The 14,948-nt window shown below is 49.2% G+C and overlaps 1 protein-coding gene across 1 annotated transcript; it reads left to right on the forward strand.

The window, feature by feature from the left end:
• The first annotated feature begins 10,176 nt into the window (after positions 1–10,176).
• Positions 10,177–14,040, forward strand: LOC135818447 (uncharacterized). Its single transcript, XM_065331830.1, has 4 exons — positions 10,177–10,196; positions 10,376–10,598; positions 11,545–11,794; positions 12,716–14,040. Exons 2-4 carry the CDS (start codon positions 10,382–10,384, stop codon positions 13,098–13,100), a joined length of 852 nt encoding a protein of 283 aa, XP_065187902.1. The 5' UTR covers positions 10,177–10,196; positions 10,376–10,381; the 3' UTR covers positions 13,101–14,040.
• The last annotated feature ends 908 nt before the right edge of the window (positions 14,041–14,948 follow it).

The following is a 14,948-nucleotide window of genomic DNA, read 5'->3' on the forward strand; positions in this document are numbered from 1 at the left end:
AATACGGGTAAACCCACCATTATCATGTTGTCCGATGATTGCACATTACTAGTGCATGGAACTCTAAGCAATAATATTATTAGTTGCAACCACAGAACATTTCTGTTCTTTTTGTGTTTTTTTTATAGCCAACCTTTTTTTCTTGGAAGGCGATCGCGCGAATATGGAAGGAAAGCAGCAAAGGAGGAAAGGAAATACATGTAAATGACAGGAAGAAAATTCGCAAAGGGTAGCAAGTCTGTCCACTGTTTGACTGTGCATGAACATGTACATGTACATGATAATAATCCTACCCGGAAGTTGAGGAATGACTGGAGCATACTATTATTATGCTCCAGTCCTTTCTCAACGTCCGGGTAGGACCACTCGATAGCCGTGCATACAATGTCATTATTGTTTGAGATGTACAGGTGTCTAAAACGGCGACCAATCTTCTCCGTTTCAAACACCTTTTCTACAAACTAACTACACTGTACAATGTGTACAGGGTAACTGCCTAGACCTGCCCTGTCAGTGTACAGAGTGCATTAGGCATTGGCGGATAATGCTCGAAAAGGTGGCAGATTCTGCTCGAAAAGCAGTGAAATTGGCAGAACAATACAAACCTTATGGCGGGCAATTCCTCGAATTCTGCTCCATTCCTTTATCCACATACATGTACATGTACATGTACCAAACATGCATGACACTTACCAGAAAAAGTACCGAATTCTGCCAATTTTTCTGCCGGCGTTATCCGCAAAGGCCTAGGGTAGATACAGTGTAGTAGGTAGGCATTTCATTACTATACCTGTGCTTGTACCTGTGTTAGGGTAGAAATGCATACATTATGACATGTACATGACTTGATTGCGACTACTAGTACTGTAGTACATGCACGTAAATGTAAGCCTCGTCATAAGCTATAATTAGATCTCCCATGCTTGTGTCATAGCCCGAGAGTGAGGGCTTGTAACTTACTGCTGATAGCTACTGTGCGTAGAACGTGAACACACTACTCACACTATGTCTTCCGTAGTTGGAACAGTTATGTACTCTTGATGATAGGTTTGGCTGCTTTCAATAGATGAAGCACACGACTGTGCACTTGCGGTAGAAAGTGCAATACAATGTAATTATAAATTCGCAATAGTAGTAGTACGCGAGGTGTGGATGAGTGTGAGTGCACCTACTTGACCACTTGGTTGGCAATGCTTTTAATCAGGTTATTGCAGTCCAGACGCCGGGTCTAGTCTCGCCCCTTTCTAATACTCTTTCACACTTTGCATATTTATGTTATCATGATGACCGCCGCTTCTAGATCACGCAGACCTGTGCGTGTATGTGTATGTGTATGCGTGTGCGTGTCCGATCGCCGTTCCGCGCAGAGGACAAAGTAGCAGTTTAGCTGCATGTTAAGCAAGTACTATCGCTACTGCCGCTGCTTGCTGTTTTCTACAATGTGTTATATCATAGCATGCTGTTGCTTTTAGCGAGAGGTTCTTTCGGTGCTCTTCTTCCAAACAGTGATCATATTCTCTGCTCTGACGAGATCAGTTGATGTGTGTGTGTTGGGATTAGGATTGGGTGAAGTTGCGTTCCGTACCAGCCGTGACTATACTTGTCACAAAACGTTCCCAGGTTAGCGATCCAGCCATGGGCGAGACTAACCGGAACACGCTGTCCGAGCGAGTTATCACAAGTGGTGCTGTGACCAGGATGGCTGGCAAGAACGAGGCAACAAAGTTCACCATTCCTAGAAGAGGCGCGAAGATCTCGGCCAGGCGCTTGTAGACGGTGCAAGCGCAGTCTAAGTATATTGAAGATGTTCAATGTATCCTGCCTCACTACTGGTTGTGTTGTTGTGGGTGCGGGAACTGGCCTCCACCAGGGAATAAAGAGGTTTGTTCTCTGTTGTGCTCGATAGGCATGGCGCAGTGATGACTGAGCTGCCTTTTGTGATGAGAATTGCATGCTGCATGATGGGCATACAGTTCGTAAGGAGGGGTATGGATGTGTCGTATCTCTCTAGTCTGTTTGGTCTAGTCCTCAGGCTGGGATGCCAGCCGGAGTGATTAGGGTGAAATATTGGCGGCCTTTTGCGCGAGGAATCATGGCATGATGTTGAGAGGCATGCATGATGCGGCTTGCACTGGTCGGCTTGGCTAAATGTGTGATGAACGGGAATCCGGATGGCGCACGAGGCTCCGCGAGATGTCGCGAGTCAGGCGTGGGATCGGGAAACCTGATGCGACGGTGGTCGCTTGGCATGTTCACACGGCGGTTAGGGTTACAGTGGTTGAGTACGCTGTGCCCACGTGCAATTGGGGTGTGCACTCGTAGGCGCGCGCGGGCCGTGATCGGACGGCAGCGGCGTGGCTGAGTATATCAGGCGAGCTGAGGCGAAGAGGACTGAGTTCTTCGCGGATCAGTCGTCCTGCTAGCACTATTTGTTTTGTCTACTTCGCTCGTTCTTTTGCTGTGTTGACGATGGCTCAGCAACAGCAACAACAAGGCAGAGGTGTGAATGCGCCTGCTGCAAATGTTCATCAACCGTTAGTAGCTGGTGGTGCTGCTGCGGTGGGTGGCCCTGCTGCAGTGATGGCTGCAGCAGGGGGAGCGGTAGCTGGTGCTGGAGGAGCGCCTGTTGCTCCAGCCTTCGGGAGGCCTGCGGTGATGCCCGAGGCCTACGATGGTTCCGGAGACTGGGTGGAGTATATCCAGTACTTCGATCAGTGCGCGCAGGTGAACGGGTGGAATGACCCGCAGAAAGCGCAGTACTTAGCGGTACGCCTCAGAGGTGGGGCGCAACGCTTTTTGGCTACTATACCGGCTGCAAGACGGGCCGTATGGCAGCATGTGAGTGCGGACCTTGAGCGAAGGTTCGCACCACCTGCTAATGAGCGGCAGTTTAAGGCTCAATTCCGCACGAGGAGGCGTAAATCCGGTGAGGATTTAGCGCATCTGGCGGATGATCTGCGTCGGCTGGTGGTGCGGGCGTACCCCAACATGCCGGGTGGGTTACAGGATGAGCTGGTGAGGGATCAGTTCATCGAGGCGGTATCTCCTGTGGCCTTGAGAGTGAGGCTGCAGGAGAATCCTCCGGCGACGGTGCAGGCGGCATTAGAGATGGCGCTGCACCTGGAAAAGGTTTGGCGAAGTGTTGACTTGCCAAGCGAAGCTCCGCAGAGGCTGGTGGGCCCCTACGGAGAGAGCCCGCAAACACAGTTGGTGACGGCCGCTGTGGATGTTGCTGAGGCTCCAGCGAGAGGACAGACGGACGTCCTCGAGCGTACCTTGAGCAGCCTGGTGAGGACGCTCGACCAACTACTGGAGAGGCGTGATGCTCCAAGTGGTCAAGGAGGGCGAGGCCGAGGAAGAACTCGGGATCAGGAGCCCGCTCGACGAGTGAAGATGTTCACTTGTTGGAACTGTGGTGAACCGGGCCACAGGGCAGCCCAATGTCCTCGTGAAGCGCAGACGGGGCGCGGAGGATACGATGGCTCGAGGAGAGGGCCTTTGGGAAACGGCCAGTGACTGGGGCGATGGCCCACGTGCCTGGTCAGACCATTTCTTTGGGTCGAGAGTGTAATCCGACAGCACCTGATGAGCGTGCTGTCGAACAATCCATTCCTATGGTCGGATGCGACTCTGGAACGGGGATGTTGACCACGGGGACAATCGATGGATTGTCAGTGGAGATGCTGGTAGATACTGGAGCGGCTGTAAGCTTAGTATCTGCGGATCTAGCCAGGAAGCTGGGCTACGATCCGGATCGACTCACGGCGGATGCGCCTGGGTTGAAGTTTTGTGGGGCAGATGGTAAGCCTTTGGTGGTGAATGGAAAAGTGGTTGTTCACCTAGGCGTTCAAGGATGTGTTTGTTCGCCGGAAATGCGGGTAGTCGATGGGCTACGATTTCCATGTGTGCTGGGACGTGATGTGCTGTCCAGCATTCCCTGTAACATAACCTCTGCGAATGGCAAGCTATGTTTCAAGGTCGAAGAAAGGCGAGGGAGTGGTGCAGATGAGGCTCCGCTCCGCTTGCAGGAGAAGATTGTTCTCCCACCACACCACGAGATGACCGTGGCGGCTGTGGTGGACACTCTTGCATTCGATGGGATGCCAGAGTTGGGGCTCACGGAACCAGATTGTGGGACTGCGAGCGACCCTGGTCTCTTGGTGGCAAAGTGTGTTGTGCGGCCACAAGAGAATCGTGTTCCCGTGCGATTGATGAATTGCACGGCGGAACAAATCACTCTGCCCAAGAGAGCCCAGATTGGCAAGCTGTGTGCAGTTGCAACTGTGGTGGACGGTAGTGAAGAGTTGGACGAGGCGAATGACTGGTGTAGCTACGGGGCTAACCAGGATTTGTGGTCTGTACTGCGAGTGGGGAACCCCGATGGTGGTCCCGGCGCAGGGAAGCGCTCTCCAGGCGGGAAGAGGCTGCTTGAAACCGGTGGTGGTGATGACGATGGTCGGTCACACCATTGTGCGATGAGGGATGATGAGGCAGTACACGAGGCCGACGTTGACCAGCGTGGTCGTGGTACGATGCCTGATGGCTGTTGCTCTCAGGAGGGTAACCGGGAGGCATGCTTCCCACCTGATACAGGCAACAGCGAGCAGCCTGTGGTTGAGGCCGAGCAGTTGGCTAGGCTCAGAACCTTGGTCGAGCAGTACAGATGTGTATTCGCTATGAACATGTCCGAGCTGGGTCGGACAGACGTGTTGAAACACGAGATTAGGACTAGCTGTGATGGTCCAGTTTATGAGCCCGCAAGGAGATTGCCTTGGAGCTCGCGAGAAACATGTCGGAAGTTGGTTGACGACATGCTTGAACAGGGTGTGATCGAAGAATCGGTCAGTCCATGGTCTTCACCAGTTGTGTTGGTGCGGAAGAAGGACGGATCGACGAGGTTCTGTGTTGATTATCGGAGAGTCAATGCGATAACCGTGAAAGATCCATACCCACTCCCGCGTATTGATGATACGTTGGACGCGTTGGGCGGTGCGATGTACTTCTCGACGCTTGATCTGTGCTCTGGGTATCATCAGATGCCAATGGACGAGGCAGACAAGGCCAAGACGGCATTTTCCACGCCTGATGGGCACTATGAGTTCCACGTGATGCCATTTGGTGTGTGCAATGGCCCGAGCTCATTTCAACGGCTGATGAGTGCCGTTTTGCGAGGTTTGCAGTGGCAGATGTGCCTGGTATACCTCGATGATATTATCGTGTTCTCAAAGACGTTTGACGAACACTTGGAACGACTGGAAGCAGTGTTCCAAAGACTACTGGAGGCTGGTCTTCGGTTGAAACCCTCGAAATGTCATCTGTTGAGGACAGAAGTCAATTTCTTGGGTCATGTTGTCACGAAGGATGGTGTGCGCACCGATCCGGACAAGATTGAGACCGTGTCAGAGTGGCGGTGCCCAAAGAACGTAGCAGAGGTGCGTTCTTTTATGGGTTTCTGTGGCTACTATCGACGGTTTGTGAAGGATTTTGCATCCATTTCTCGCCCGCTGGTGAAGCTGACGAGGCAAAATCAGAGGTTTTCATGGGATGGCGAGTGTGAGATCGCATTCCAATTGCTGAAACAGAAGATGTCTTCAGCACCCACGTTGGCGTATCCGAGGTTTGAGACCGATGCGCCCCCATTTGTAGTCGATGTGGACGCAAGTGGTCATGGTTTGGGAGCTGTGTTGTCCCAGACCGACGCAGATGGTCGGGAGCGACCTATTGCGTATGCAAGCAGAGGGTTGAACTCTGCAGAGAGGAATTATGGCTCGACGAAGAGTGAACTCCTCGGACTAGTGTGGGCATTTAGGCATTTCAGATGCTATTTGCTGGGTCGAAGGTTTGTCGTGCGCACAGACCATCAGGCACTAAAATACCTGAACCGTTTCAAAGAACCAAGTGCGATCGTGGCGCGGTGGCTTGAGTTTCTGAGTGATTTCGATTACGAGGTGCGTTATCGGAAAGGTAAAGTCCATGCCAATGCTGATGGCTTGTCTCGACAAGTGCAGGATCAGAGGTGTGGCACCACAGTCCCTGATGAGGTGATTGCTGTGGTATCAGACGAAAGGAGCTCAGTGGAGAATGCTGAGTCGGTCCAGAGTGACCTTCCTACGCCCTTTGTGCGGCGACGAAACTGGACATCAGCTGATTGGGCTGATGTTCAGCAACGTGATCATGAATTGACACGGCTGAGTGAGTGGCTCAGCTCCGGGTCATCTTCGCCTGACTTGACTGGTGTGAGTCCGGCTCTGAGGCATTATTTCCGAGGACGAAAATGTCTTGTGGTGCGAGAGGACGTGATATGTCGCGTTTTGCACAGTGAGAACGCAGGAGAGGGCACAAAGTTTCAAATTTTGGTGCCAGTTGCGTTGCGCGGTCAGGTGCTGAGTGAGTACCATGATCATCTAGGTCACTTAGGGGTGACTAGAACGTATCACCAGATTCAGTCCAAGCTCTTCTGGTATGGCATGAAGAGAGATGTGGAAGACTGGATTGGTAGTTGTGCGTCGTGCAGTCGACGATCGAGACCTGTGGGGCGTGGCAGTGGCGCACCACTAGAGGTCACTTGGTCGGGATATCCATTCGAGAGAGTTGGAATGGATTTGATTCCCGGATTGCCAGAGACAGATGCTGGCAACAAGCACATTTTGGTAATTGTTGACTATTTTACCAAATGGGTTGAAGCGTATCCGCTGAAAAGGATGGATGCATCCACGATAGCTTCAAAGTTTGTGAGTGAGTTTGTTGCAAGGTTTGGAGCACCGGAGAGTGTGCACACTGACCAGGGCAAAAACTTTGACTCCAGATTGTTCAGAGATGTCTGTTCAATGCTTGGTATTAAAAAGACCAGGACGACGGCTTATCACCCTGCTGGAAATGGGTTGGTAGAGCGTTTTAATCAGACATTGGAGAAGATGATTTCTCACTATGTCGATGTGCATCAGCGAGATTGGGATGTGCATTTGCCGGCGGTTTTGATGGCTTACAGAGCCACGCCTCAGGCGAGTACGGGTTACACGCCTGCGTATCTACTGTTCGGTAGACAGATGTGTCTGCCACAGGATGTCGCTTATGGCTTACCACCTGATGAGATGGTCAGCTTATGCGAGCCTAGCTATGTCAGAGATTTGAGACAAAGGCTAGCGCATGTGCATGCAGTTGTGCGGAAGAAGTTGGAAACCGTGCACAAGCATCAAGCTCACTTGCATGATTCGGGAGCAGTACCCGTTTCATTCGCAGAAGGAGATCTGGTATGGTTGTTGGTACCAGCAGTTCCGGTGGGGACTACTCCGAAGTTCTCCAAGCTCTGGCAAGGGCCGTTTGAAATAGTAACGAAGTTGTCAGACGTAGTGTATCGGGTGAGAGATACACGAGCGGCCAGTGTCAAGGTGCAGATTGTGCACGTGAACAGGCTAAAACGATGTAGAGTAAGGCCTAACCATCTTCACGCTGTGAGTGAGGTGGAGGAACCTGAAGATGCTGAGTCTGTCGAAACGCCCCCGGCTGATGTGTATGTGCCGGACCCTACAGACTTGTTGTATTGGGATTCTGATGAGGATGCCCAGCATGAGACGTATGGCGGCGTGGACGGTGTTGGCGGCCAACCAGTTGTGCAGATCCCGCTACCAGTCAACCAGCCACCGCCACAACCAGCCCAGATTGCGGTTCAGACTCGAGCTGGGAGGACCGTCCGGCCACCGCAGTACTACGGGATGCCAACCCAGTTGAGAAGACGACGGTAAGCCGAATGTTGTCGCCACGAGGACGTGGCAGTCTTTTCGAAGGCGCGGGGAGATGTCATAGCCCGAGAGTGAGGGCTTGTAACTTACTGCTGATAGCTACTGTGCGTAGAACGTGAACACACTACTCACACTATGTCTTCCGTAGTTGGAACAGTTATGTACTCTTGATGATAGGTTTGGCTGCTTTCAATAGATGAAGCACACGACTGTGCACTTGCGGTAGAAAGTGCAATACAATGTAATTATAAATTCGCAATAGTAGTAGTACGCGAGGTGTGGATGAGTGTGAGTGCACCTACTTGACCACTTGGTTGGCAATGCTTTTAATCAGGTTATTGCAGTCCAGACGCCGGGTCTAGTCTCGCCCCTTTCTAATACTCTTTCACACTTTGCATATTTATGTTATCATGATGACCGCCGCTTCTAGATCACGCAGACCTGTGCGTGTATGTGTATGTGTATGCGTGTGCGTGTCCGATCGCCGTTCCGCGCAGAGGACAAAGTAGCAGTTTAGCTGCATGTTAAGCAAGTACTATCGCTACTGCCGCTGCTTGCTGTTTTCTACAATGTGTTATATCATAGCATGCTGTTGCTTTTAGCGAGAGGTTCTTTCGGTGCTCTTCTTCCAAACAGTGATCATATTCTCTGCTCTGACGAGATCAGTTGATGTGTGTGTGTTGGGATTAGGATTGGGTGAAGTTGCGTTCCGTACCAGCCGTGACTATACTTGTCACAAAACGTTCCCAGGTTAGCGATCCAGCCATGGGCGAGACTAACCGGAACACGCTGTCCGAGCGAGTTATCACACTTGTAACCTTGTTGTCAGCACTTCTAGAACTAGTACTTCTACCATTTCCTTTTAGTTAGTCAATCACGTCGTTGATTCCGGACTGTTCCATACCTTACAGTAAGATGCCTGATGAGTAATGCTGCTGACTAAATTGCATATCTCACCTTCTAGAATGCCTCGCTTAGTCATCATGTTTATGTTACGCAATGCTCACTTCATCTACCTGTATAGCAATGATGATCTAGGTTTACCTTCTCCACTATTCTAGAACTTGTAGAAGGATGATTTCGTAATCCTTGTCTTACCAACCTTAGTTCTCTACCTTCGCTATAAAAGCTGCTTCCTTTCTAGTTTCCTACGGACTAGTACGGGATTAGTTTCATGCTAGACTACGGTGTATTACCTGAGAACTCTTTCTCTCTCTCTGAATAAGTGTGCAATTCCGTATGATAACCATTACCCATTACTGTACCCTCGTGCTCTGCTGACTGAGCGAAACCGGGATCTAACATTTGGCGCCCAACGTTTCGAAACGTAACACCTGCATGGCTTGGGATATTGTGCCGCAAGTTTTTGTTCTGGTTTTCTCCATGGTCCTTTCTTGCCGACTCTGATGATTCACCTGCACTCTCAGCATCCATAACTGAACGTATGAGTCAGCCCCTGTGCGGATACTAACAGGGACGCGAACGTGCCTTGATGCTATTGTTTGTCACCTCCGTGCCCACTATCAGAATTACCAGAAATGCTAGGGCCAAGAAGTAAGGGTACTTCGTTCACCTACTTGAGTTATCCTCGTGTGCACACCTTCTAGTTTGGTTGAGATTTCGACTCGGCCTCATGATTGCCGGTAGAATTCTACCGGCAATCATGAGGCCGAGTCGAAATCTCAACCAAACCGGTTTGCCTACGGTTCCATGACAATAATATGACGTGTATTTAAAAGTAGATCTACATGTACATGTAGATATTTTCAGCAGGGACTGGTATGGGGAATAGTACATGTACTTCAAACGAGGTGCCCTAATGAACGAACATCTATAGCCTCCAAGAACATGACAAAAACAGACTTTCTCGCATGCACGTGTATGGTATGGGGAATAGTACTTCAAACGAGGTACCCTAATGGACGAACATCTATCCTCCAAGAACATGACAAAAACAGGCTTTCTCGCATGCACGTGTATGGTACATGTATGTGTATGTACAATGTATGGTAGCGTCCTTCAACTGTTGTATCTTTTCTTGCTTTGACTTTGAGAGTTGATGACGTAATGCAGCGATGGAGGTCAGGTCAGGCAAGCATAGACTACAGTACAGTACTGTGCATGTAAGTAATTAGTTGTGGGACAGAGCGCTCTGATCAATCAGCTCAGTCAGTACTTGGGTGATTTATCACTGTGCGCGCGATCGAGCAGGGGCATGATGACACTGAAGTGGAATTGCAAGGACACGAACAATGACTCATCCCAACTACACCGGGTGAAAGGGTTAACGTAACGCGTTCTTGCACTGCAGTACGAGCACATGTATGCATGACTTCAGCTACAAAGTGCTCCCAGAGTTCATTCGCAAGAGAGCAGCCTCAGAAGCGTTTGAAAAAGCAAAGTTCTGTTGAAGGCAACAGAAGGTCCACGAGAAGGTTGCTAATATTAACAGTACTGGTAAGTTTGGCTTGTGGCGGTTGTGGGTTTGGGTTTGCGTATGCTTGTGTACTTCACAGTGCAAGTGCTGGCCCAGTCGAGAACCATAAATCTCCTGTACTCGACTAGTTGTCAGTTTCGGACTACATGTACTTTCGTCTTCCTGTGTGATTGCATGGATCTCTCCTCCGCCAGAATAGAATCGAATGACAATGGCAGCATCACCAACGGTTGTCGGCTGTACAGGCGCTGGGGCCCGCATGGGACGCAGAGCGGCGAGTGCTATCAACAGTCGCCACGGGAAGGTCACAAAGCGACGGTGTGCGGTTGCCGTTCGGCATCCCGCGGTGAAAGCCATTTGCATTTGCATTCTGATGGTGATCCCGTCTGTCATGAATGTTACTGCCGGTGGTGATAGACTCAGTAAGTACAGTAGTGATTTCTTCTCCAGTGTACAATGTATGTTGTGGTGCATTGTAATCCATTGTGTTAGGTTTAGCCGGTAAAAGAGGCTTACGAGTGAGTACGGTACTACATGACAGAGAGCGGAGTCCTTCGGCTCGATAGAGTGCTCAATGCGGAAGCAGAGCAGTAACACACGAGTCACAGAGTACCACGCGCGTCTGGATTGCTGTAACTAATGGTTTCATGCCAGATGTCCATCTTCAGACAATTGAATTCAGTTGTCAATCTTCAGACAACTGAATTCAATTGTCTGAAGATTGACATCTGGCATGAAACTACTAGTCACAATAATCCAGATGGCAATCTTCAGACAACTGAATTCAGTGGTCTGAAGATTGACATCTGCCGCGCCCTTACTGACAAGGAGTACTGAGATATTCCGCGGCATGAAAATGAGCTTGAGCACTGCTCGATAGCGATAACCAACCGCCTTCCAACTTGGAAGGTTCATGGATATTTGTGACAATTCCAAGGGAAGGTACATGTAAGTTCCATCAAGCCGAACACAAACTTATCAGTCTGGTGCTAGATTGTGCACATCCGACTTTTCAAAAATCTAGTCCAACTGGTTGACTCTAACGCATAACTAACGCCCAGCTGTTCTCAAGCTCAAAATTTAATATTTCCTCTCAAAGCTGCCCTCAGGAAAATTACAGCTGACCATGCTTATGCAATCAACGGAATTCCGCCACCTTGCAGTTGATTTTCCCCATTTCTCCCCTCATCAATCCCTACTCGTCTTTGTACATACATCTACATCTACTGTTCTTTCAATCAAATGAACCCCTCGATAGGCACATTGCCTTTGGGTCATTTCATAATAATAATGCTTTAAAATTTTGATATTTCCTCAGCTCACCATCTGAGATCTTATTATGATTATGCTTCCATGGTTGCACCACAGACTATACATTCGCAGTCAGTGGGAACGTGGTGCTCAGGTTTTCAAGCCCAAGCGATTCCTCGCGTGTCTGCTCGGATATCTCCATGGTGACGTTGGCCGCCCGCGCTGACCTGAACTCGACCACCATAGAGATCAGCATGAACGTCACTGGTGTGACGCAAACCACGCACCGGGTCGGTATGGTCGTCTTCAACAACCAGACTGATCCTTGCGAACGGAGTGCAGGCGGCTTCTCTGAGGATACCTACCAGTAAGTTACAATGTAGATTCATGTATCCCAGGAATCCCAGGAATTCCCTGGTGCTCCTGGTGGACTCCGAAATCAAAGGAACATTCTAGCCTATCTGCCCCTTTAGATCCGGGTGTACGATGTGATTCGTGCTTTAACATGGTCACTGCCTGATGGTTCCTCTAAGCACTGCCGTTCACATGTATCAAAGGAAGCGAAACCGCCTGTTTGTGTTGCGACGTTTAAAAATAAACTTCAACAACAACAAGCACGAACCTTAAAGTTGCCAAGAACTAGGCTTGTACTGTAGTGTTCCACTGTTGTGCTGTGTAGCACGCGCTGCCTCTGCAGGATTCGAGCACTCACTCTCAGCACAGGTACATGCATGTACATGGCGGTATTATGTTAACTGCATGGTATTGCTCCAGATGGTCTCCACAGTCCACACTACATGATCCCACGATGTTGTGCGAACAAAATACCATCGGTCCCTTGCGCAAGGGTGTGTGTCCTAAAGAGGTTCGCTATACCTGTATATGCTAGTGAGATGGGATTACCAGGGGGGGGGGGGGGGGGGGGGTAGTGCTGGCATTGGCACGAATCGTATAAGTTCTTGTCTTGCCCTTCCCAGCTCTAGGAACAGCAGTTGAGTTTTTAGAGATAAAGGAGACTGACAACTCATAGTACTGGTCGTTATAATAGATTCCAGTTCCAGATAATTATTCACTTGTTCCTCCACGTGGTCATACATCGGTGACAATCACAAGAATACGTTCTGGAGAGTATCCTGACTTCGATGCTCTGTGCGTGTGTGTGTGCTTGTGTGCGTGCGTGTGCGTGGACGTGTGCGTGCTTGCGTGCGTGCGTGCGTGTGTGTTTGTGTGCGTGTGTGTGCATGTGTGTGTGTGTGTGTATCCTGCGTATAATCTTGGGACTCTGAAGCGAGGATGGCAATGCGCACAACCTATGCAAGGGAAACACCCCGGGCTGTTCTGTGGAAGTCAGTTTCAATCGCAGCTGGGATGTCCTGCTCGCCAGCTATCTGTGTTTTCTTGTAAGTGCTGACATAGAAGACAACCCTGACCCAACCCTCCACCACTGCATTCAGTTCAATAGCACGACCACTGTCAGCAGCTCCCTGGAAGTGTCACCCGGTGCATCTGTGCAAACCCTGGCCGCCGCCGCCGCCACCGCAGGCACCCACGCATCCAATACCACGGCTACGGCTGCCATGTTCACATCAAACTCCGCTGCATCTTCGATACTGGTCTCCCCAGTGCTATGCGTATGCGGTGTTCTGTTGCAGCTACACGCACTGCTGTTATGAACTGGTGGTTGTATTACCTTGATTACGGCAACGACACCTCTTGCCAAGTTGCCAGGGAGCGAGCGGATCTCCAGTATCCCCGAATTGTCCATAAATCTGCAAATGCACTGGTATTGACCAGTGCCCAGTTGAGGGAGGTACCCGGATATGGGAGGTCCGGATAAGAGAGGTTCTCCAGTCCCCCCCCCCCCATGAGCCTTTACTACGGGCAACATTCAACAAGTCCGATGATAGCTATTTTGAAATGGCTTTGATCGCTTGTTCTACAGTGCATTGGCTTGATTGCCGACATTGTACATGGACTTGAAAAGACTTGCAAACTGGCTGAACGATGCTCAACAGGGAGTCGTCAAATATGGTGTTTCGATGACGACTCCCTAGTGCTCAATGCGCAAGGCGCAGAGTTTTTATTACAACATTTATCCACTTGGGTACTCTCTTTTCCATAATAATAACAATTACACGAGTCACAGAAAAACCATGCGTCACGCGTGGTTTTTATGTGACTCGTGTGTTACTGCTCTGCTTCCGCATTGAGCACTCTATCGATCCGGAGGACTCCGCTCTTTGTAATGATAATAATTATATTATATGTATTCGCTTGATTATACCAGAAGTGTCTGACCCTTCTCTAAGGGAAGCTATTCTTACAGACCAGTCCCACCCTAAACCTGTTGCATCTAGTGCTGCTTGTGCTGCTTCTCCGATTCCTGATGGTGTTGTTTTGCAATCATGTTCAAACATAACTATCAATGTTTCTCCGATCTCCATAACGCCACGTAAGAGAAGTTTTCCTTGGTCTTTGCCGCGTAAGTAGAGTAAGAAATTGCGAGCTTTTAGAGAAGCGGCCACTGACGACAAGGAGAACTAGATTATTTTATTAATTTTCATGGTGTTGAGTTTCTTCCTTGCTTTTGATTGACATGGTTCTTTCCCTTGCTTTGTGTGCAATCGTTTGTGGTGTGTTAGATCATGCGTTGTGTGGTGTGAATGTACATGCAGTGGGTGGCTGGCGGTTTGACAGCTGATCTCGATTCCTAAAAAGGAGTCAATATACCGGTAGGTGGTCAATATAAGCGGTCAATATTATTCCTACAGGGAATATAGGACCAGCCATTGATCAGGGGGTTTAGTGCGGGTCAATACAAAAGAGCGATAAATGTAATTATGAATTATGAGCCTCTGAGTGGACAATTTCGGGCCCAGGCTGTTAAACTTTCTAAATTATCTTACATTTCTTTCTTTTCTTCTCTGCCCGCTCTGTCTGTCTTCTGGCACATGCGAATACGTGGACTTGCCGTTGACGTAAACGCGGCTGTGTGTATAATAATGAATACTGATAATAAATTTATAATAAATTAATAAACTGAGCCACAATACTGATTTCCAGCCGTGACCATGGCTAATGTACATGTGCATGACTGTATGCTGTCAGTTTTCAAGCCCGAGTCTTTACTGCACTCGATACTGCATCCAAGTCAAGATCAACGGTTGCTGGTTGGGTGCTCATTTTTCATCCAGTCACTTCATCTTTGCTTTATTATAAAAGTAAGTTGTGACATGATCTGAAGTGATGACATTTCGAACATTATTCTAAAAAGTCACTGCCCAGCAAGTTGTACTTAAATGTGGATTGTGCGGAGTGAATAATGAGATCATGAATACATTGTACATAATATTATATACGTACGCGGTTCCACAGCTACATGTACATGTAAATGATACACCATTTTGCATGCAAAACTGTGTATCATAAAGAGTGCATCAAACCCCAATACGTACATGTACATGTACGTATTCTTGGTATCAGCTATACAGACGTGGACATGAAGAAAATAATGGTCTTAG

This window comes from Sycon ciliatum, chromosome 5 (assembly GCF_964019385.1).
Source record: "Sycon ciliatum chromosome 5, ocSycCili1.1, whole genome shotgun sequence".
Classification (NCBI taxonomy): domain Eukaryota; kingdom Metazoa; phylum Porifera; class Calcarea; order Leucosolenida; family Sycettidae; genus Sycon; species Sycon ciliatum.

Excerpts from the sequence above, each read along its gene's own strand:
- LOC135818447 (XM_065331830.1), top strand. The coding sequence starts at position 10,382 with ATGACAATGGCAGCATCACCAACGGTTGTCGGCTGTACAGGCGCTGGG. Across the intron at positions 10,599-11,544 it reads TGCCGGTGGTGATAGACTCA|ACTATACATTCGCAGTCAGT; the intron begins GTAAGTACAGTA and ends GTTGCACCACAG. Across the intron at positions 11,795-12,715 it reads TTCTCTGAGGATACCTACCA|CGAGGATGGCAATGCGCACA; the intron begins GTAAGTTACAAT and ends GGGACTCTGAAG.